Source organism: Trachemys scripta, chromosome 8 (assembly GCF_013100865.1).
Source record: "Trachemys scripta elegans isolate TJP31775 chromosome 8, CAS_Tse_1.0, whole genome shotgun sequence".
NCBI lineage: Eukaryota > Metazoa > Chordata > Testudines > Emydidae > Trachemys > Trachemys scripta.
This window is the reverse complement of record NC_048305.1, coordinates 69,838,740-69,861,088: the sequence shown is the minus strand read 5'-3', so window position 1 is coordinate 69,861,088 and position 22,349 is coordinate 69,838,740. Positions and strand designations below refer to the sequence as shown.

Sequence of the window (22,349 nt, the reverse complement as noted above, 5' to 3'; positions counted from 1 at the left end):
CTATATGCATCCGAAGAAGTGGGCTGTAGTCCACGAAAGCTTATGCTCTAATAAATTTGTTAGTCTCTAAGGTGCCACAAGTACTCCTGTTCTTCTTTTTGCGGATACAGACTAACACGGCTGCTACTCTGAAACCTTTTTTATCTTATTTATTTTTCTCGAATTTCCTTTGGTTTGGTCAATGCTTGATTACAGAGAGAGAGAGATTCTTCCTGGCCCTTATGTGGGAGGAGAGCAGGAGGAATGCCATATGGAGCAAAATCACAGTCCATGTGCTCAGAAAAATGTAGGCAGTGCATTATCCCTGCTCCCCAGAGGGCCCACAATGCCCCAAAGGGGGCAGGTAAGAGGCAGACCCGGGCTCCACCCCCAATGTCCACCAACATGCTGCCTAGCAGGGCTAGTCAGCCACTAGGGGAAGACTAAGTTGCCCCCCAAAAGGGGTGCAGTTCTGGGGTTACTTGCCCCAGTGCACCTGGGAAACAATCTGAGACAGTCTCTTAGTATGCTCACACTGGAATGAAACCAAAAATATTTGAAATTTCCAGAGAACCAAAATTCCTCCATCAATTCCATTTCAGATTGAGAAAATGTTTCATTTCGATTTTGACTTTTTTTGTTTGCATTTTATATTTTATAAAATCAAAAAATGGAAAATCAAAATGTTATGTTCTGAAAAAGGAAGTGTTTCCTTTTCCCCCCCAACATTTTGGTTTTAGAATGAATTTTTGTCAGAGACATCACGTTTCCGTGAAATTTTTTGCATTTATGGACTGGAATTTTCCAACAGAAAAGCATTTGGTTTGAAATATTTCCAAACAGCTCTAATATTTTCCTTTTCTGCAATTTTCCAAAGTCCTACCTTCCAGCATTATAAAACAGGATCATTTGGACCATTAACTGAATGCATCGTTAAATAAGTGATTTTACTTACGGGAGGACCCGGGGGGCCAGGTAAACCACCATCACCCTTTTGACCACCAGGACCCTGAAAATCAGTGAAAGAAACACTATGTTAGCAGTCTTGGAAAAACATAACAGCAGAATTTTTTAGGAAAACCACCAACCCCAAGGGAAAATGCAGAACAAGTCTGGAGAGGAGTTACTTACAGTGGATCCTTTGGAACCCTTTGGACCTTGAGGACCCTAGGGGACAATGGACACAGTTACACTGAGTTGTACTCAAGCTAAGATGGGAATATTTTGAACTGAACAATATTTGGCAAGACACTTTGGATGTAATTACTTACAGGTAAACCAGGAGGGCCAGGGGGGCCTAGTGGACCAGCGGGACCGGGAATGCCCTAAAGAAGAATGAGCAGAAACTACGTTATTCTATCTGCATTGTTTCTGCTATACTGAGCAATGGTGAAAGGGGCAATAAGATGACTAGTTTAGTACACCTAGTTCTACGCAGGGTTTAAGTCGGCTTAATGATCTAGATCCTGTTTTATTATTAACAATATGACATGCCAATTTGAGTTCTGTTTTTGTTCTTCTCACCCTCCAAAATTCATAAGCCACTACCCCATCCACCCCCAAATCCTCCTTAAGGCTCACTTTTGACATCAGGCACACAGAACGCTGCCAGTTGATAAAAGCTAGGTAGATGATGAGCTACATTGTGAGAATAGCTAGTGTACATGACAATGTTGAGCAAACTGTTGTGACCACGTCCTCTGCCTGTTTGTTTGTTTCATCCATCTACTGAGTCTTGTCCATAAGCTAGATTCTGAGCTCTTTAGCTTCGTGACACATTTGTACAGCACCTAGCACAATGGGACCTTGATTCCTGAATGGGGATTCCAGGTGCTGCTGCAATTTAAATGCTACTCATATACAAGATCTGTGCAAATGGCTTAGAATTCAAATACTCTTCTTCTTGACTTGGCAGAGAGGATAAGCTTGTACAGAACTTAAATGGAAACAAAAGTGTGTTTTACTAACTGTATCGCCCTTGGCTCCGAGAGCCCCTTGTGGACCTGGAAGACCTCTGTCACCCTTTTCACCCTGTTCTCCTGGAGGTCCAATCAGACCAATCAGACCGGGATGTCCCTAGAAAAGAGCCAGAGAAAAATAAGATTGAAGGTCAATATATATAACTATGAATACATGTAAATTAAATGAGAAATATACATTGATAGCTTAGGGTATTGAAAAGTCATCAATGAACGTATTTAAAGAGAAATCCTAAAAATCCTAAAAACAGTAGGCACACAATTATTCTGCAGGTACATGAATTTGCAGACATTTATGCTCAGAGATTACCTGCAGAGTTAACTACTTATTCCATGAAAAATAAATCTGTGAGTGCTACATAGTAGCTACTTACTGAAGCCAGTGCAGAAATAACAATACCTATCAGTTCAGGCATCACACCCTTGTCAGTATTTAAATGCTCCAAACACATTTGTAAGTAGAACTGTAAACCATCTTGATAAGTAATATACATTTTTAAATACTTGATCCAAGTATGTAAATGAATGGACTTCATACCAAACAATGTTCCTTTCCACCAACAGTTCCCCTTGCCCTGATAGCTCAATGGGATTTCGGTGCCTACTTCCCTTAGAATCCTTTAACAATCGCATCCTATATCTTTAAAGTCATTACTGCTGTTACTTCTCACTAAAGACAAATACAACAATTTTTCTATATTCATAGTCTGTGGCTTTTTATATATAAAAATGCTAATATGTCTTATTCCCAACTGTAAAACTATATGCTTTTCCCCTATGGATTTCTGTGGGCTCTTAATAACAGAGAAAAGCCAGGGTAATTACATTTACCTTCCAGGCAATGACTGTTCCTTTCTCTCTGAATGCTGCTGGGATGGGCAGATGTGGCCTACCATTTCATTATTTATTATTATTATTGTTATTATTATGGCAGTGGAGAGTTGATTGATGGGTGCTATGGACCTTTTGTGTCACTATGGCATCTTTCATACAACAGAAATACTTTTTTTTTTTGTCTTATGCACTCAGCCAACACTTCGCTTTTAGACTGATGCCATAATTGTGGAGCCTTTCTCAAACTGAAGACACAAAGTGAGAAATTTCCACCTACCTTCTCACCCTTGGAACCTGGATCCCCCTTCAGTCCAGGCAAGCCAGGTGGACCCTAAATAGGTCAAAGGAAATAATGTTAAATACAAGTTTTAAATGGCATGGCAGAATGCACTCATAATATTTATCTGAAATAATAAAAGTACTGTACGTTCATGTACTGTGGCATTCAATGGCTGATGACGGGCTGTGTGTACAACTTAGGGCACAAGATAATCTTTAAGTATATGCTTAAAAGAAACATTTCTGATTCATCGCACTAATAGAATAGCTGATTTTGACAAGACTAGGAAGTGGAAGCGAGGGCCTGTGTGACTGGAAATTTATGAGGAAAGAGCTCTTTAAAGGTCAACTAAAAGTCTCCATGTGGCACTGGAAATACCCAGTGATAGTTAATCAAATTTTCTAATCTATGTTTTGTTACTTTTGCTTGTGGGCACTTTACATGCTTTTCAATACTTCTTCAATAATGCTTGGCCTTTATTATCCCTATCCTGTTATAACACAGTGGTAAAGAGACCTCTTAATTCGCTTATGTTGGTAGTGAGGATCAGTAATGTCCGGCAGATTGTTAAGCAGGTGTCTTATATTAATTTTCCCCTATTTTGTTATTGGTTTGAGAGCTACTCCATATTTCAGTCCAGGGTTAGGGTATTATCTTGGGAGTAGAGAGCTCAGGGTTTAATTCCCTGCTCAGTCACAGATTTCCAGTGTGACCTTGGGCAAGTTGCTTAGACCCAGATTTTTAAAGGTACTTAGGCCTTGCTTTGCTCAGCACTGCCACTTTTGAAAATGAGACTTGGCTGTCTAAGTCATTTAGGGCCAATTTTTAAAGATATTTAGGCACCTAAGTTCCATTGATTTCAATGGGAGTTAGACACCTCAATATCTTCTGAATTTTGTCCCTTAGGCCTTGCAATGCGAGCAGAGCAATGTCAAAATACCTTTAAAAATATGGGCCTTCGTTTCTCTGTGCCTCAGTTCTCCAAGTGTAGAATGGGGATTATAGCCCTTCCCTACCTCACAGGGTGCTATGAGGATAATATATTAAAGACTATGAGGCACTTAGACACTACAGTGATGGGGGCCATATAAGTACCTACAATACATATTTTTTCTCTTAAAACAATGCCACCAATCATTTATACAGCACCACAACAGTAGATGGTGCTTTCTAAAAGAGAGTCAGACACACTCTTTGCCCCAATTTTGGTCTGTAATTGGTCCTTGGGAAGCAATGCTAATGCTGCTTCTGTCAGTTCTTGACAGGGTGCTTAAAAAACAAAAGCTGCACAAAAGTGTGAAGTACTATTTTATCCAGTTAGAATTCATGCACCATGGGACACCAGTGGGGAAATGTAGGGCCTGACTCTTCAAATTTGGTCGTGTGAGTGGTCATTCTTCATATAAGTAATCCAATGGAAGTCAATGGCACTACTTGCCTAAGATTTGCAGGATTGGGCCCTTACTTGGCACTGTGTAGGGAGATGTATTGTTAAATTACAAGCATTCATAAACTAACCAGAACCACTACTCAGGTTTTATGAACCTGTATATGGAGATTGTCAGCTCTACTGTAAATTTTGCCCAAGCTGCCACGCTGCCAGATTCAGCCATCATGATAGCAGTGTGCATAGATTCAACAATGGCTTAAGGAATATCCCATACGAATTGGACTGGACAAAATGTTCTCAAAACACTCATTTCTCAGAGATTTAGAAGGAAATTGCCTTCCAAATGGCATCAGTCTGAATTTACCAAACTTGTTTTTGTATCCTACAGTATGCATCTTTTAAAAAGTTTTTGGGAAAGCCTACGTATGATGACAATGATATTATAAAATACTCTATTGCCAGTGCCATCGTTTTTCCGAACCACTCATGCCCGTGACTCTGTGAAACTGTGATTCACACTAACCTTGTAAACAAATGCAATTAAAATGAGGACATAAAATGGGAGCTTTTAAAAAAATAACATCACAGTGACAGCATTAGCACTATGTGTTTAATGTTGACACGAGCTGAAATGCAATTTTTTTCAGTGCAATGTAAATATATCTCAAACTATAATACCTAGAGAAGACTTAATTTTTTATTGACAATTTAAAAATCTTAATCTAATAAGGTTCTGTATTCTTACATCTATCTCTACAGTATAATGATTATAAAAGATGCTCTTGTGGCACATTTTGAATCAACTTTTTTATTTGTAGTTTTTTTTTTAAAAAGTAGACCTAGGAGACGGTTACTTAAGCACAGCCCATAACATAAGAAACCACCAACACACACAATAGCATAAGAGATTAAGCAGTTTGAATGGAAACAACCTCATTGGCTGGTAGTTAAGCTTACTGCTATCTGAATTAGTTTTAAAAGAGGCTAGACAGAACCCACAAAAGTATGTGGTGCTCAATATCTAATTCAGAAATGGAACATCTGAAACATCTATAAATTGACACTGGCAGGAGTCATTTTCAGCATTCCTGAGATGGAAAGATGTGAGATTTGAAGACGGGAAAGTAAAAGTGGAAGTAGGGAGCTAGAGGACTCTCTAGGAGTTGGAAAACACCTTCCCAAGAGTACCGAATGGAAAATCCTGAAGCTGCCATTCCCACTGCGTGAAGAGCTTCTGACTTCATATCCTCTGCTCTGGTTGTAAAACAGTCTTCCCTAATTTTCATTTGGGAGTGAGTTTAGAACTCCCAAATGTGCGTTTGCTTGAGGGAGATATAGTGAGCCACATTTTGTTCTGACTTAATTGAGATTGCACTGAAGGAGGTAGTGAGAGAATCAGGGCAGAATTTGGCCTAATACGCAAGCTTCCTCATGTTGTTCAGCCAATGCACTTCTTTCTGCTCTTCCAGGTCTGGGTTATTTTGGAGAAGAGGTTGTAAATCACGCCAAACTGGTGATTTTGTAATGTCTTCCAATGAGGTCTAAGTGCTCCTTTTTCTTGTGGCCTAAGAAAGACCTGATCTTGGCTTCTAAATTTTCTGTATGGCCCTGCACCTAGCCAAAACATGAGAAAAGGGGAGGTTCAGAGTTCCAGAGCTAGAATTATGTCAAGGGGAAAAAACAGGGACAAGACAGGGATCTTAATCATCTCTCAGCTCCATAGGACATCCACTCAGAAGTTTTTACAGTCCAAGGCTCAGCAGAACTGCACACTGTAGAATACACCACCCTGTTTTTTTTAGGAGGATCCAGTGTTAGATGATGCTAAGAGAAATCCACCAAAGGGCTCCACTGGTGTTGTGCTGACTGGGAGGCAGGATAAAATTGCAGGAAGCCAGAAGGCCTGGGGATCCACACCGATATCACTGAGCTTCTACTGATCCCCCAGAAGTACACAGGGTTTGTAGCACTGTGAACTCCTTGCTTATTTCAGCTCTGACACAACCAAAGGTTGATCTTGTGAGCGCTCCTCATAACCAATGGGAGAATTTGGAATAAACTTCATGATAGGACACTCACATCATTTTTCTTTCCCCTTCTGCCTCCTTGAGAGTTTTTCTGTTAACTTTAACAAGGACATAAGGGAATTCTATTAAGATATTAATCTTGTAATAATTACAACAAATGTGTTTATTTTTTAAAAAGTTGGAAAGATGAGAGAGGATCTCTATGTTTGGAAGAATGCTTCGCTTACAAACTTGATAATTTCTTGCTATTCATATGAGAAATAATTTGATTTTGTTTAATTTGTACAGAATACGGTGAAAATCCAAGTGATGCAGGGCATATGCACATGTAGGAGAGGCATTAATTTCTGAGCCATTAATCTCACACTGCACATGTGTACATTGGGAAGGGGAGGTGCTAAAGTGATCCAGTATCTCATCGCTACCAGTCTCCTGCTGGCAGGGGGCATATGTGAAATTATGATATGGATAGCAGTCATTAGTGACACTTTCAATGTGGCACAGATTCAGAAGTGCCACAACTCTTCATGTACAAAATTTTATTCAGTGTGTACCCTTTCCATTTCTACTTCAGGATATCAGTCGATGCAAAAGATTAGGCAAATACATAATTCATGAACAAAAAGGGAAAAGGAAAACAGGGCTGATATGTTTTTAAGCTTCTAGAATATAGAATCAAACATTTTCACCTGCAGCGTGCTGTACTCTGCTGCATATCTACTTTGGCATACTTCTCACAACTGCAGTCCACGGGGAATGCAACCTAAACTCAGCAACTGCTGTCTCTGAACTTTATTTCAGATGTGAACCAAAGTTTAATATGCTGCTGTGTAAATATAATGATTTACTAGAGCTAGCTAATCAACAGGCAATCTTGAATTCTTATTTTCAATGCTATATAATTAATATACTTTGCTTCTGATTGAAATTGGGCTTTTAAAATAGTCTCAGGACGGGTCTTTTAACTATACATTTTATTTTAAATCCTCCAGGACATTTTTGCTACTTAAATGTGAAAAGGGATGTTTAATGACCAGTAAATTTTTGTTTTAGAAGAAGAAAGATGGTGCTTTGATTAAGGCACAGACTCTGGGTTCAATTCCTGACTCGTCCACAGATTTCTTGTCTGATCTTGAGCAAGTCACTTAATCTCTGTGCCTCAATTCTCCCTCTGCACAAAGGGGATAGTAATAGTGTCTTTCTTCCACTCTTTGTCTTGTCTGTTTAGATTGTAAGCTCTTCAGGAAGGAGCTGTCTTTTCTTTCAGTGCACTGCCTAACACAACTGGACCCTGATCTTGCTTGGAGCCTCTAGTGATTCTTTTCATGGTGACAGGTTTCAGAGTGGTAGCCGCATTAGTCTGTATCAGCAAAAACAATGAGGAGTCCTTGTGGCACCTTAGAGACTAAATTACTTTTAATAATTTATTAATAAAATTTATTATTACAATTTATTAATTTTCCCTCTGTTGATACTCACACCTTCTTGTCAACTGTTGGGAATGGGCGACGTCCACCTTGATTGAACTGGCCTTGTTAGCACTACAAAAAGTAATTTTCCCTCTGTTGATACTCACCCATTCTTGTCAACTGTTGAGAATAGGCCACTTCCACCTTGATTGAATTGGCCTCGGAACCCTTCCCCTCCCCCGCCCTTGGTAAGGCAACTCCCATCTTTTCATGTGCTGTAATATATATATTGTATTTTTCACTCCTGTATCTAATAAATGGGTTTTAGCTCATGAAAGCTTATGCCCAGATTAATTTGTTAGTCTCTAAGGTACCACAAGGACTCCTCGTTGTTTTTTCTAGTGATACTGTAATACTAATTACATATGGATTGATAGACATGTTACATCACAGTCCATTGGAAGAAACAATTCCAGTCCTGAAAAAAGTATAAATACATGTTCTGAAGCTCTTTCTTGTTTATAGGGTAAAATCATGGGTTTTGAACATTTGCAAAAATCTATGTTAGTCAACCAGAATGTGCCCATAAAATGTTCCAATCAATGAAAAAAATATCTATTCTTCTTGTTAAGATACACACAAGAAAGTGAAATGGTGTTTCAGAGGTGAAAGTCCTAGCAAGGACAAATTCAAGAAGCATTTTACTTTAGATGATGAATTTTACATTTTCTCAACCACATTTGTAAAGGCTGTGAGAACCTGATGATATGCTCTGCAGCTGTTATAGCTAAAACCCAACCCTCAGTACCTGGCTTCAGAAGTGAGGGGGAGGTGGGGCAGGAATCCTCTTCACAAAGGATGTGTGGGGCAGCTGTATAGTTAATCTGCAGAAGCTACTTCAGTCCTAGGGCCTATGCAGGGGTACCTATCCGTGTCAAGCCATAAGAGGAGGAGAGGGTACAGGGAAATTCTTCCTGTCTTCTAACCCTCATCCAGCCTTCTCGCCTATGCATGGTTGAACCACACCATTTCTGCAATAAAAGAAGGGACTGAATTTGCCCCTTGCGGCACCAGCATCTTGATGTGATGTGGTTGTGTTATTGTGCACATCAGCAGCAGTTAAAACTTCCAGCCACAAAAGAAACAATTGCTTTTATTTAATGTGTGACAGCAGTAGGACATACCCTGGTGTGTCATTTGAGAACTTGACACTTGCTCTTTCATTTCACTCAACCGTGACTGTGTCCATGTTCTATTTCAAAGCCTTCATCCCTAACATGTCATTCTGGAAATGTATTAAACGCCTTCTGTTCAGCATCAGAATATGTATTACCTCCTCCTGACTGCTGAGCAGCATCAGCTCAGAGGCAGACCTTCTAGAACTTCCTCCTGACTAAAAGCTTTAGCCAGAGCAAGTCCCGAAAACTTCCAATCTTCCAATCTGCCCGGGGCCATTTTCTCTCTTGAAACCCACCAACTTTCTCCCTTCCCACCTTGCAGATGTCTGTACCCATCCTCAGAGGGGTTAATAACAAATCAAATTCTTTATAGGACTGCAGAGTGGGCTAATACATTGTATTCTAGTCAATCCAGATGATTCTCAACTATTTTGGCAAGCAAGAGACCTGGGACGTCTCTCATAGCCAGATCGCCTTTGCTTAGCTGCAAAGACCCGGACCATCTGGCCAGGTATTGTAGATTTAAAATTTTATATATAATACAAGGCTGGATTGAGAACAGCAGCAACTTGCTGTTCATCATATTAGTTTTTCTATTCATCATGAAGGACTTATTAAGAAAATTATGCCACTACTTTTACTGACTACTAGGACTTCTATGTGCTTCCTTTCCTTTGGCCTTCATTATTAATGTGCAGTATATATTCATTATTCATTTGGCCATTGAGCCATTTTAAGAGATAAAGGAGTATTAAATACCACTCAGCGGCAGCCAAACATTTTTTTTTTTAAATTTTCCTGGGGTTGTGGTAATTGGGCTATAGTATGAATTAATTTGTGGAGTATTAGTTCCTTGCTTTACAGCCATATCAATATTATGTCACAAAACATAGTTTGATGACTAATAAACTGCTCTGAAGTAACAATAAAACAAAAAGCATATTCTGAGACTTAGCTAAAGAGTTAACACAACAATTCATCATGAAAGACAACTTTGCAGCAAGCTACAAAGACCTGTAGGTTTCCCCCAACAATGCACTGTGCAGGAGTGCACTTTTGGCTTTTGCTAGTTTATTTCATGAGCAGCCGTGTATATAGTAGGTGATGATTCCAAATTATCTTTCCATTTAATCTTAAATGCTTGGGGAGTAATAAGGATAAATATTATTGCAGCCCCAAAAATGGATCTGTGGCTGTGATAAGGGCAGGATAAAGTAGAATAGTAATGTAACAGCTCAGAGTCCAAATGGAGAAGAGAATGGGAAAATAAAGCATGTAACAACATGCAGGTTGTTGTGCAGTATAAAAATGAAGACTTGATGAGCTGCACTGAGTAGTTACTAAGGATGACATCCGTCATCTGTGACCTCTTGGAGATAGCTTTTTCGGATGAGATTTTAAAGGGCCCTACAGGACGTTGGTGTCCAACACCCATTGACTTTCAATAGGCATTAGGAGCCTAATTCCCTCAAGCCCCTTTGAAAACCTCATCCATAAACTATTTCTTGGGCAAGGAATAGTGAATTAAAGATGGAGTATGGCTCTGCCTTGCTAGGAAACCCTCTGATACTGAATTTTCTTGTGTTTCAGTGATTAGTCAGACCCTCTAGTCTTTTGCACCAGGAATTACATGTACCTACATGACCTCTACTACCAGCAAAGGCTGCACTGAAACCACCAGTGCCAAGGAAATGTTCTTTTACCAGGATTATTTTTTTTTCTGTGTGGTTTCTGCTGTTACGAAGGCCATAAGGCCTTACATTCACTAGTGCTTGTTTGGAGACAAACACATTTTTGGATAGTATACATTCTTGCACTTATATATGTTGGTTTTTATTCTAATATTGGCCAGAGGATTGAAGGGAGTGATACCCCGTTGTGTTACTCCAGTCTTATGCCAATGTAACTCCACTGATACCAGTGCAGTTGCTATGTTCTATAACTGGATAAAGCAGTTGTAAAGCAGGCACTCAATATTTTCAAACACAGAAGGATAAATGCCTTGTAATCACCGATTTGTATTATTAGTTTCCTCGGAACATATATGGGGACCTTAATGGTACATGTTTAAGGACTTTTCCTCTTTGGGTATGTCTACACTACCCGCCGAATTGGCAGGCAGCAATCAATCCAGCGGGGGTCGATTTATTGCATCTAGTCTAGACGTGATAAATCAACCCCTCAGCACTCTCCCGTTGACTCCTGTACTCCACCGCTGCGAGAGTCACAGGCGGAGTCAGCAGGGAAGCGACAGCAGGCAACTCACCACAGTGAAGACACCACAGTGGGTAGGTCTATGTACGTCGACTTCAGCTACATTATTCACGTAGCTGAAGTTGTGTAACTTAGAATGATCCCCCCAGTGTAGACCAGGCCTTTGACATAACATTGGAAGGAAGGAAGGATACTCACCATAGGACCAGGTGGTCCATCCTGACCTGGTGCTCCAGGTAGACCTTGTTCTCCCTATAAGAAACAATTAAGATTCCTTAAAAAGTGGATATTCAAGATAAAAAAGATAACAATATTGCTATATACTCAATGAACTTACCACAGGGCCAGGAATACCACGGAGACCCTCTGGACCAGGTTTTCCTGAAGGTCCCTGAGGACCAACTGGTCCTGTTTTTCCAGGTGCACCTTCTGAACCAGGTTCACCCTACAAGGAAGACATACCATAATGGAGTTGATTATCCATGGCTCAGTATGGGTGCACAAGTGATACAGAGGGCACAAGGAATTTTTCGCACCCCTTCCAAGAGATGATCGCAGTCTGAATCTGTTCCCCTCAGAGCAGACTTGGCCCCTGACTGATAACTGTGATAACCTGCACTAAAGTTTATGGGATGGACATGACCATGTTCTCTCCTTCTTTTCTGCAATAGTGAGATGACCTGGCCTTGCATTTATGAGCAGCGCACACAGCAACCCACCAAATACCTCTAGAAGCTTCCTTCCAGGGGAATGCCTCTATACTGCCCCCTTCTGTAGACTATGCATTAAACACAAATGAATTATTGTGCAGCAAAATTAAAGCAAAAGAATTTCACAATTTATATATTAAATTTAGGCCCTTTAATTTGAGTTATTTACAACTTAACTGTGATTACTTTGATAGGTTTAAAATATCACATACCATCTGTAAAATAAATAGCTTAGAAAAGGCATGATTTACTTTTTTGGAATGGTTTTTGTATTTCACTGTTTGGAACAAATGGTCTTATTTATTACCTTTGCACCTTTTTCACCTTGTCTGCCCTCAGCACCAGCTGCTCCAGGAGGGCCCTGTAAAGGAAGGAAAAGGTATAAGGTATGAAATAAATACTAGTTCATAATTATAGTATATTAAAATTATATTAAAGTGGTGAAAATATGATCTGAAATGTTCGTACAATTTCCTATATATCAGTGAATAATAAAATTGGCAAATGTTAATAATAATATAAATAAAACATTTCTTGACCATTTTATCAATAAAATGAAAAATCCCACTTACCCCCCATTAAACCTTTTTTATTTTCATACAATTTATTAGGCGCTTACAACAAATACATTGACTAGAAAATCAACTACCCTTTGTAAACACAGAGCAAAGAGAACACCACAAATAAATATATAAGATGAATATTTACACATCAAAAGGCATAGGAACATTTTATAAAAGATGAGGGAAAAGGCAAATAATAATATGTACTAAAGGTAGGATTTCCAAATATGCTGAATGTCCGTCTAAATCCTATCCAACTGAAGTCAATGGAACTTCTACAATTGACTTCAATAAAAACCTAGGTATTATTATATTGTGCCACTATAAGGAGAATGGCTCATGACGCACACTTCTTCACCCTCTAAGTCCTCTATACAAAAATTATATCCATTTGTCTAAAATGTTAGGTTGCAAATCTGGGTGTTTCTGCCCTGGATTTTGCTCAGGGCTGCAGTAGCAGAGTGTTGTGGAAGAGCGATGAGGTTTAGCTGTAGAGCCACATGATGGGACTTGGGAAGGGCATGCCAACGTTATGCACAACTACAGACAATACTATCAATTTTTTAAAATACATTTTTTAAATAAAAAAGGGATATTTTTCTCCTCCCAAACAATAAAAAGTTTAATTTTCAATTCAGGGGATTTATATACACAGTTCCTGTTGCTAACAGAAGCTGTATATGAAACTTTAGCGTACTGTACTGAAAATACTCGCCTTCAATACCCTTAAATCTTTAAGATAAGAGACCACATAGTTTTCATACAAGGCTAGTTTTTAGCTTGAGAAAGTTCTTCATTACAACCAAATATTTCTTGCCTATAGCCATTGGCTGAAAAAATAGAAACTTGGAAAACTTTCTCCATAAGAATCATATGTCCATCTGTTTTATGAAGAGTACAGAATATAGGAATTGCTTATCTTTAGTTCTTAAAATGTTCAGTAATATGAACAAAGCCAGTAATTTCTATTTACATTCTGCGCTTCCATTCAGAATGATCAGGGATTGATCCTTCAGAAAGGGTCAAATTCAGGACTTAAATAGCAAATACATTCTCAGTTTTATGAATGTGTGAATAGTTTTAAAATTAAACATATACCTAAGTGCTTTGTTGGATCAGGGCCTTGTGACAGATATGGCAATACCTTTGGGAGATTTTACTTGATTAAGTTTATGTATCATAGTGTGCCAGGGACTGTATGTAATTCTATGGAGGAGACTGACCACAGCCCTCCAAGAACTAAGAACATTGTGTGTGTGTTGGGGCGTGGGGGGAAAGTGATTGGCAAATTCACTCAGGTTGTAACATCTCCAGAGGTTTATTACTCCCTCAAAAGGCTTAATCTGGAATCTCCAGTAACTAGCAGATGAAGAAGGGACTTTTGGATAAATCACCTCAGATTAAACTGACTCAGGGCCTTCTTCCTGATCCAGCAAACAGATGGAACAAAGGAAAGGGGGATTGGATGGACCGACACCTGACAGAGCTGAGGATTGGAGTTGGGGTGATCTCTGGAAAGTTCATTAGCATGTACGTAGGTTCTTTTATTGTTTTCAATATATATTTTTCTGTAATGCTTTTACCTTAAGAATAAATGTGGTTTCTTAAAAAGGTCACTGTGGTAAGGTATAACTGTGGACAATTATGCTGCTTATCTCCTCTGGAGAGAAAGCAATATGCAGATGCTGGCAATTTAGATCATCTGGCTTGCTGGGAATAACATAGTGTAGAAAGGAACTGTACAACCTGGAAAAACCCCAGTCAGGAGGGAGAGAGACATGGGTCTCTGCCCAAGAGGGGTGATGGTTGAGGAGCTGTAAGCCAAGAATGGTTGCATTTGCTGGACCAAGCAGGTGGAGAGGGGGAAGAAATACAGGTGCAGTTGCTCTGAACTATGACAGATCTCGCTCCTCAGTTTAACTTAACTAAAGCCTACTTATACTATGGCTGAATCTGGCCTGAGCTGTTTCACAGACTGACACATTATGCTGCCTATTATATTGATGCATATTTAGAGCAATTCCTGATTTACCCTAATGCTCCAAGTATTTATCATGAGTACATAACCATCACTCATTCACTACAAAAATGAAGCCATCTCTCTGGTGGAATGTAGCACCCACTATTTTCCAACAATACTGTACAAAATTTTCTGCTAAAATGAGGAGTGAAGTAAGCCTTTCCCATTGAATGTACTGCAACCAGGATTAAATTACCCAAGTTGGACATTGGCCACTCATTGTGGTTAATACTATCTACTCTTGTGAAAAATGTGGGATTTTTGTAATAACTGCTGGCTCAGTTTTACATAGCAGCAGCACAGTGCTCCCTAACCATCACCTAAGGGACTGGTTTGGTACTAACTCAAAGGACTAGGAGGAATATATAGTGTCCCCTCCCCAACACCTGGTAGCAACAATATCTAGTTGTTATTTATTTTTTTCAGGTCCCATATCCAACAATGCTTAACTACCAAGAGCTGAGAAGATCATAACTTAAGATGATCATAAGTAAAAATTATTAGCGGGAATATAAATGCACTTAGAAACATTTTAAAGGCAGGAAGATTTTCTCTATTATGAGCTGATTCTCTTTACCACTTGATAGTCATTTTTACTTAAGATCCTAAAAGGGTTAAAACCAACCCTTTTCAGTTGGAGAAGCTGAAAGGAGTTGAGTGCAGTAGTACTTACTTGAGAAATATGTTCCCTGAATAATCTAAGCATGCAGCTGCAACATCAATTAGCAGGTCTAAAAACACTGTGATCGCTAAATTATAAATACAATGAATCATGATTGCTAAACAAAGGGGGTGCATTCATTATCAAACAGTGCTAACGCTGCATCAAGCGCAAAGTTACTAAATGAACAGAGCTTTCTAACAGACTCTGATTGCTGGCATGGAACAGATGGTGCTTCTGCAGAAAAAGACTGCTAATTGTTGTTTATCTTACTTTCCTAGTCTTGAATTGTTGTAGTGTATGGTAAATTTTAACTGACATACAAGTTCTCAATAACAACCTGAAATTAATGCCTGTTTTTCCCCCAGCTATCACAGTAATGTTTATGATTTTATGCTATGTTTCGATGTGGACGTATTGTCAGTTACATTCCACACATGCCTCCAAAGCAGATTAAAAAAACTTTTCCCAATTTTGATGGTATATTAACATTGTAGGTGTAAGTGGATTTTCTTGTCTGCATTTTTTCTGCTTCAGAATTTCCTTATAATAATTTAAAAATTCTATGCACAGTCATCAGTCATCTGATTGAAATATGCTTCTTAGTGAAGATAGCACCATTAATTATTTTCATGACACATAACCACTGTTCAGCAATTTGTTATGTTCAGAATACCTTCTGTGTATTTTTACTCAAGGGAAAGAGAGGAACTTAGCTTCATTTTCAAGTGCAATGGACATCCTGATGAAGCAGCAATATGCTATACTCACAATGGGGAAAAAAAACTACATTTTTTTCAAAATTCTGCCTATTATTGAAAGTGACATGTAAAAGGGTCTAACTGACCTAGCAGTTACCTTAGTTTCTGATTTTCAAATGTCAGAAGCCTGCTACCGCATACCATCTAAATCTATTATCTTATGGAAAGCATTCTGGTTTTGAACAAAAATATAGTTAAATCATATGCTGACTTTCCTACTTTTCTTTAACCTTTTACCCTTACATTTTTAGAGTGATGCATGGAGTTTTAGCTGCAAGTGATCCAGGTATCTACTTGATATCCATAAAGCTAATATGCCAGAATGTGAGATGACATAAGGTTGAAAAACGCCCGAAAACCTTTTCAGTAAAAAGCTGAAAGGAGACTAAGAATAAAACACCCACTGCTTGAGAGTCGCAGTTCAGTCTGCCTGCTTTAATTGTTACTGAGTCTAAATACCACTTGTCTTTTAAGAAAGTAATGGAAAGTTAGGATGCCACTGAATAGTGGGATCCTTTCTCCCTTCCTTTTAAAACTTCATCAGACAAAAATCAATGAATTCAGATCAGATAGTATGGGAAGCAGCTAGTGCAACATTGCAGAATCAGTATGTGCCCACAAAAGAATTTATTTTGGAATCAACAATATACTGCCATAGTTTAATCACTGATTGATTTTCTGGAAATTAAGATAAATGTCCAAATCAAGATTCTGAACAATGAGATACTTAGCTTCCTTTCAGATTTTCAGCTTGTCACCATTTTGGCTTACCAACCATATATCTGTCAATTTTTGTGGACTTTCTACTTAATAACATTACCCCACTATCTTTAATTGAAATAGTGAAGCTGAAAAAGAATGCATCTCTTTGGAAATGCAAGACTTAAAAGAAAATGTTGGTTGCCCCAACCCATTATTATAAACAACCAGCAAAGGTTGGATGGCAAAACTCTTTCTGTCCATGATAATTTGGTGCCTCCTTGGTTGCCACATAAGAATAATTAGCATTATGAAGTACTTTTCATCTTCAAAGCATTTTACAAACATTAACTGCTTCTCCCCACACACCTGCAGTGTAGGACAGTTTAATTGTCCTCATTTTACAGATGTGGAAATTCAGTGAAATTAAGCATCTTGGCTGAAGCAAAGACGGAGCATGTATCAGAGGGTGTGTGCTGATTTCCATCAGGATAAACCCTGTCAGAAGCTGCTGATGGTAGGAGAAAAAGTAGCCACAGTATCCCCTCCACAAGGGTTGGGTACCATTCATACAGTAAATGGTAATTGCAGGTGTGGAGGTATGTCCAGGGCAGTGATTGGGGATGTCCACTGAGCTGCCTCTGCTAAAGGTCTTTTGTTGGGGGTTGTTCTTATACATTCAAATAAATAAATAAATAGAGCAGATATGTAAAATATACAGTAAGTTATTACTGCCTCTTTGAGGCCCTTTTTCAGTAAAGTACTTAAGCATGTCCTTAGATGCTTTTCTGAAGAGAAATGGATTTAAGCACCTGGTTAAGTCCCCTACACGTCAATGGAGCTTAAGCACATGCTTAAATTTCAGCACATTCTTAAATGCTTATTTGAATCAGGGCCTAATTCTACTAAAAATATTAATCCCTGCTTCAACCACTTAGCATGCATTTCTATTTGCACCATGACATTTACTTCTTAAAAATGCCTTTTATTTCCACCATGTAGGCTACAATGACTGAATAGAAAAATATAATGCTCTGAAATATTTTATTTAGCTGCTGCTAAGCTCCTTTCAGTAAGAGAATATGAAATTGCTCTTGGCTTTATACAGCTGAATAATCATTCTATGCTTTTTAATGGCACAAGTTGTCCAATCTACCAGTACCTTAAGAAATTTACACCAAAAATATCACAAAACTGAGAAAAATATACATATTGGACAAATTACAACTTAATTTTCTTTCTACCTTGAATAATAATTAGGGTATTCTCCTATGTTTATACCATGGTCGCTCATGATCAATCAATATTAGCAAACTACTCTGGGCTTGCCTAAGGAACAGTAGAAAATATTTTTGGACACACACCTTTCATTTTGGAAATACTTCCATTCCTCATTAGAGCCTGAGAATTTGAGATTGTTCTTTTTTTAAAAGTAGGTGTTTAAACTGATTTTCCCCATATATGTTTAATAATTCTTCCCTAGGTTTAATCATAATCAAATTTCTTAGAAAAACTTATAAACAGGGAAGCAATTTACACTGAATAAAATTTAGTTTGTCAACTAAATGTCCCTGGATTATAAAAATAAAGAGGGTGTGTAACAATTCTATATTGCACATTGTGCAAAGTCTCATTGGATGAGATTTCCAAAAGAACTCGGCATTGTCCTAAATCAGCTGTCATTGGAGTCCACACAACTTTTATCATTGGATTCAACAGAAGCAGAACCAAGTCAATATTGAATCCTTTATTAAAAATATATTGAATGGGTGTGACTTTCTAATCAACTGATATTTTAGGGTAGATAGCATGCCTCACTCCTCTCTTGTTGTGCATAATCTTGGAAAACCAAAAAATCTGTCCATTCAAACCATGAAGTTGCTGCAACTGAATGTTTCCATTGCTAGAGCTGATGTCTCTAATTTTCTAAGCAGTGTGCTCACAAATTCATGCCAGATTTACATGCACAATTACTATGATTGCTTGCACAATAACTATTTAAATGTGTGAAGATTTCTGAACATACATTTATCTGATTTGATAAATGCACAGTTATGAAAATTAGAGCCCATAACACATTAATAATGATCTAAATAAATTAAAAAGCAACTAATGCATTCAAGAACATATTTAATCATTTTTACCAACTATATAGATGACTGCCATCAGTGTACCGCCACAAAAATGTTCTTGAAAATGAAATGGTGGTTAGTTAGCTTAGTAAATATAGAATATTGCTATTGTGAAAATAAATGTAAATGTAATATTTAGTTCAGAAGACACACTGCTGTCTGATAAAAACAGTTACTCTACCTGAAGCTGTTCAGAACTGCATAGTGATATATATCTCTACAGCTTGAGGTCAGAAAAGTAACTTTAATGTGCATTTGACTATATTAACTAGGACACTCACTTAGAATCTTCCATTATTTGGTCAGCCATAGACTGCACATTTTCTTCTGCTGAAGACTTGACCAAAGTGAACCAGACCTTCATTGTGTCCAAGCTGGAATAGTGCAATGCACTTTTCCTGGCAATGCCCACAAAAATCTAGGGATCTTCAGCTGTCACATCATGTTGCTGCACACTTCTTAATATGTATTGCTCAGAAACAGCACACCACTCCGGTGCTCCAAACATTGCACTGGCTAGCTGTTGTATTCCAGATCCAGTTCATGGTGCTGATTCTGAACATCAAAGGCCTTAGTGTGCTAGTGTAATGCCGACAGACCCTGGTCGTCGGTGGGTGGGGTTGAAACTGGAGCCTCTGGCTGAAATTCCCCAGGCTGAAATTCACAGCCACTGGCCCTAAATTTGGAACTCCCTACAACCAGAAATCAGGAGCTGAAGTCTTCTAGGACACAATGGAAAACCTATCTTTTTGGATACGTCATTGCCCAGGGTATTTGGGAGCTGTTTAACTGGAGCATCTCCTAAGGAACCAATTTAGGATTGATAATATTAGAATCCAGATTTTTCTCAAACTGAGAAACCTAAAGTCATCTCATAAGCATGATTTACCATGACTGGACAGAGAAATCAGATTCAGGTAAATCCCTACCCATCCATTTGTATTCTCTGTTACATTAACATGTTTTCTTTCTGCTGAAAAGTGTTTGATTTGGAGGGAGGGGCAGCAGCAGTAATAAGTGATTTGGGGGCAGTGATGGAAGTGATTTGGGGAAATAAATGAGGAGGAAAGGCAGGGATGGGATTTGTGAATAGAAGAATGTGACTGGAAGGGAAAAGGAGAAGATGCGGGAGGCAGAAAGAAAGAATGAGAAGAGGAGAGAGCCTGAGAACGAGTGAGATGCTGAGATAAACCTGTCATAGAGCCATATAAGAATGTGCATAGATGTGAATGAGTGGTTGAGTGGGGAGGAATTGATCAAGGAAGGGGGAGTAAAGGAATATTGGGAAAGGGAGGCCAAATGAGGATAATGGGTGAGAATGATGAATAAAGAATGAGAATATGTAGAGTAGTTGAAGGAACCACACTTAAGTATTAAATGGAAGCTTAGACTGCTTGTCATTTCACAGAAAGAAAAACAAATTAGAGGGAACATTGTTTTCCAGTAATATGCGGTCTTCTGGTCTCAGCTCTCCACCTTCCCAGAGAGCAGTTGAAATGGCATTGCCTCCTAATCAGGAAAATAGGATGTTTGCCAGCACTTCCTGATGAAGCAGAGTCTACTGTATTACTGATTATGTTTAGCAAACGGTATTTTGAATTTTTTTCTCTAACAAAAATATGAAGCCTCAAGTCCTACATTGTCTCTTTCAAGTATAACAGCATAGAATTCTTTATAACCAGCAAAGTTTCACACATTCATGTAATCTAGAATCTGCTGCTACAAAGTAATTTCCTAGAGAATTCAAGAATGTGATTACCTGGCAAGAGTAATACATAGTTATTTTGTTCTTTGTATGAACACTAAATTGGAGTTGTGCAGTGCCACAAATTAGAAATGGAATGATTAAGTTTGTGTTTTTACTCTGTATTTTTATCTAAACACAATCACACAGTATATTTATTTTGCTGAGAATAAGTGATTGCCTTTCACTGTAATAAATCAGGAAGTTGTAATCTGGTGTAGAACAAACATATTAATTGTTAATATTCAATCAAGCCATATTCCAGTTCTTCTGATTTTTAATGCTATCATAATCATTTGCAGCATTATAAATGTGTTGTAAATTGGTGGTGCAAATAGATAAAACTAATTAAGCATGTCAGTTCACTCAAGCCTATTAAATAGACCAATTTAACTAATTTTTTTAAACAGCTTTCAGTTTACGTTTAATGATACCATCCTTTTTTTAAGTGTAAAAACTGCATCCAATTGCTTTCTGAGGCAGATCTACAGCAGTTCTGCGAGTGTAACATTTACAGGTTTCTATTAGCTGCATTTGTAAGGCTTGTGAAGCTTCAAAGACCAGGAATAATAGGATGACTTCATATGTTACAGAAATGGATTTTAAAGCACAGAAACTTTGCTGAAGTTCTTATTTTGTATCAGATGGTAAAATCTAAGATCTCTTCAATAACTCTAAGTGTGGAGTATCAGGGGGTAGCCGTGTTAGTCTGTATCTACAAAAACAACAAGGAGTCTGGTGGCACCTTAATGCTATGCATCTGAAGAAGTGAGGTTTTTACCCACGAAAGCTTATGCCCAAATAAATCTGTTAGTCTTTAAGGTGTCACCAGACTCTAAGTGTGGAGCTATTTACACACATTACATTGTAGGAGGCACCATAATGGATCAATCTATTGATCCGCCTTGTCCAATATCTTACTTCAGAGGGAAGGTCATATCTTACTTCCCCCACCCTTATGAACCTGGCAAATTTGTGCAATTTCTTTCTGCCCCCAGTAGGTGATGGCAGATGTCCTGAAGCATGATGTCTTGTTTTACCCTTTTAGTATCAGCCTTTAGGTATTTTTGACCTCTGCAATATTTTTCTTTATTCACAGATCTCCTACGCAGTATGTCTGAGAATACCAGCTGCATAATATTCCACTTCAAATAGGTGACTCTACATTGGTGTGCTGGCAGAGCTTATTCAATAGTGTATTTGAATGCAGATTTTCAAATATGGAAAAAAGGATTAACATTATTTTAATGGATTAAGAGAATACATACGTGTTTGTGACAGGGTACTCTTTGTAGCGCCCTGGTCCTTCAGATTGCTGCAGCACTGGGAAAAGTGCAGGCTAAATTGAAGCCAATTAATCAATTTCCTTTGGAGATTACTGACACTTGGGTGGCAATTGCTGGGTTCATAGGGCAATTGGGAGGATACAAGGGGGAGAGGGAACAGGAAGCAGAGGGGAGCTCAGAGGGTGAGTGTGGATTGAGGCGGGAAGGCTGTGTAGAATCTTCCTCTTGCTGTAAGTCTGTATTATGCTGTTATAGTTTATAAGGAAAAAATAAATACATACCTGGTGAAAAGGGAAGAACCTGATGTGTGTTTGTGACTGTGAGGTCACATGAACTGGGCAGGCAGTGTGGTACACTGCTGAGTGATAGAGGAGCCCTGTGACAGTCCCACTATACAATATAAAGTGGGTGAACTATTTTGTCACAAAAGTAGTAAACAATATTGATTAAGCATTGAGAAACTAGCTGAATTCATTGACATTT

At 38.5% G+C, this 22,349-nt stretch overlaps 1 protein-coding gene across 2 annotated transcripts in view; it reads right to left on the bottom strand.

The window, feature by feature from the left end:
• Window positions 1–22,349, bottom strand: part of COL11A1 (collagen type XI alpha 1 chain) — a 240,885-nt gene that overhangs the window by 14,282 nt on the left and 204,254 nt on the right. For both annotated transcript variants that reach the window (XM_034778961.1, XM_034778960.1), the window contains exons 55-62: window positions 12,308–12,361; window positions 11,628–11,735; window positions 11,489–11,542; window positions 3,070–3,123; window positions 1,948–2,055; window positions 1,251–1,304; window positions 1,111–1,146; window positions 935–988 (exon numbers count right to left, since the gene is read on the bottom strand). In XM_034778961.1, coding sequence (XP_034634852.1) covers window positions 935–988; window positions 1,111–1,146; window positions 1,251–1,304; window positions 1,948–2,055; window positions 3,070–3,123; window positions 11,489–11,542; window positions 11,628–11,735; window positions 12,308–12,361 — 522 coding nt within the window. The remainder of the gene's footprint in view (window positions 1–934; window positions 989–1,110; window positions 1,147–1,250; window positions 1,305–1,947; window positions 2,056–3,069; window positions 3,124–11,488; window positions 11,543–11,627; window positions 11,736–12,307; window positions 12,362–22,349) is intronic.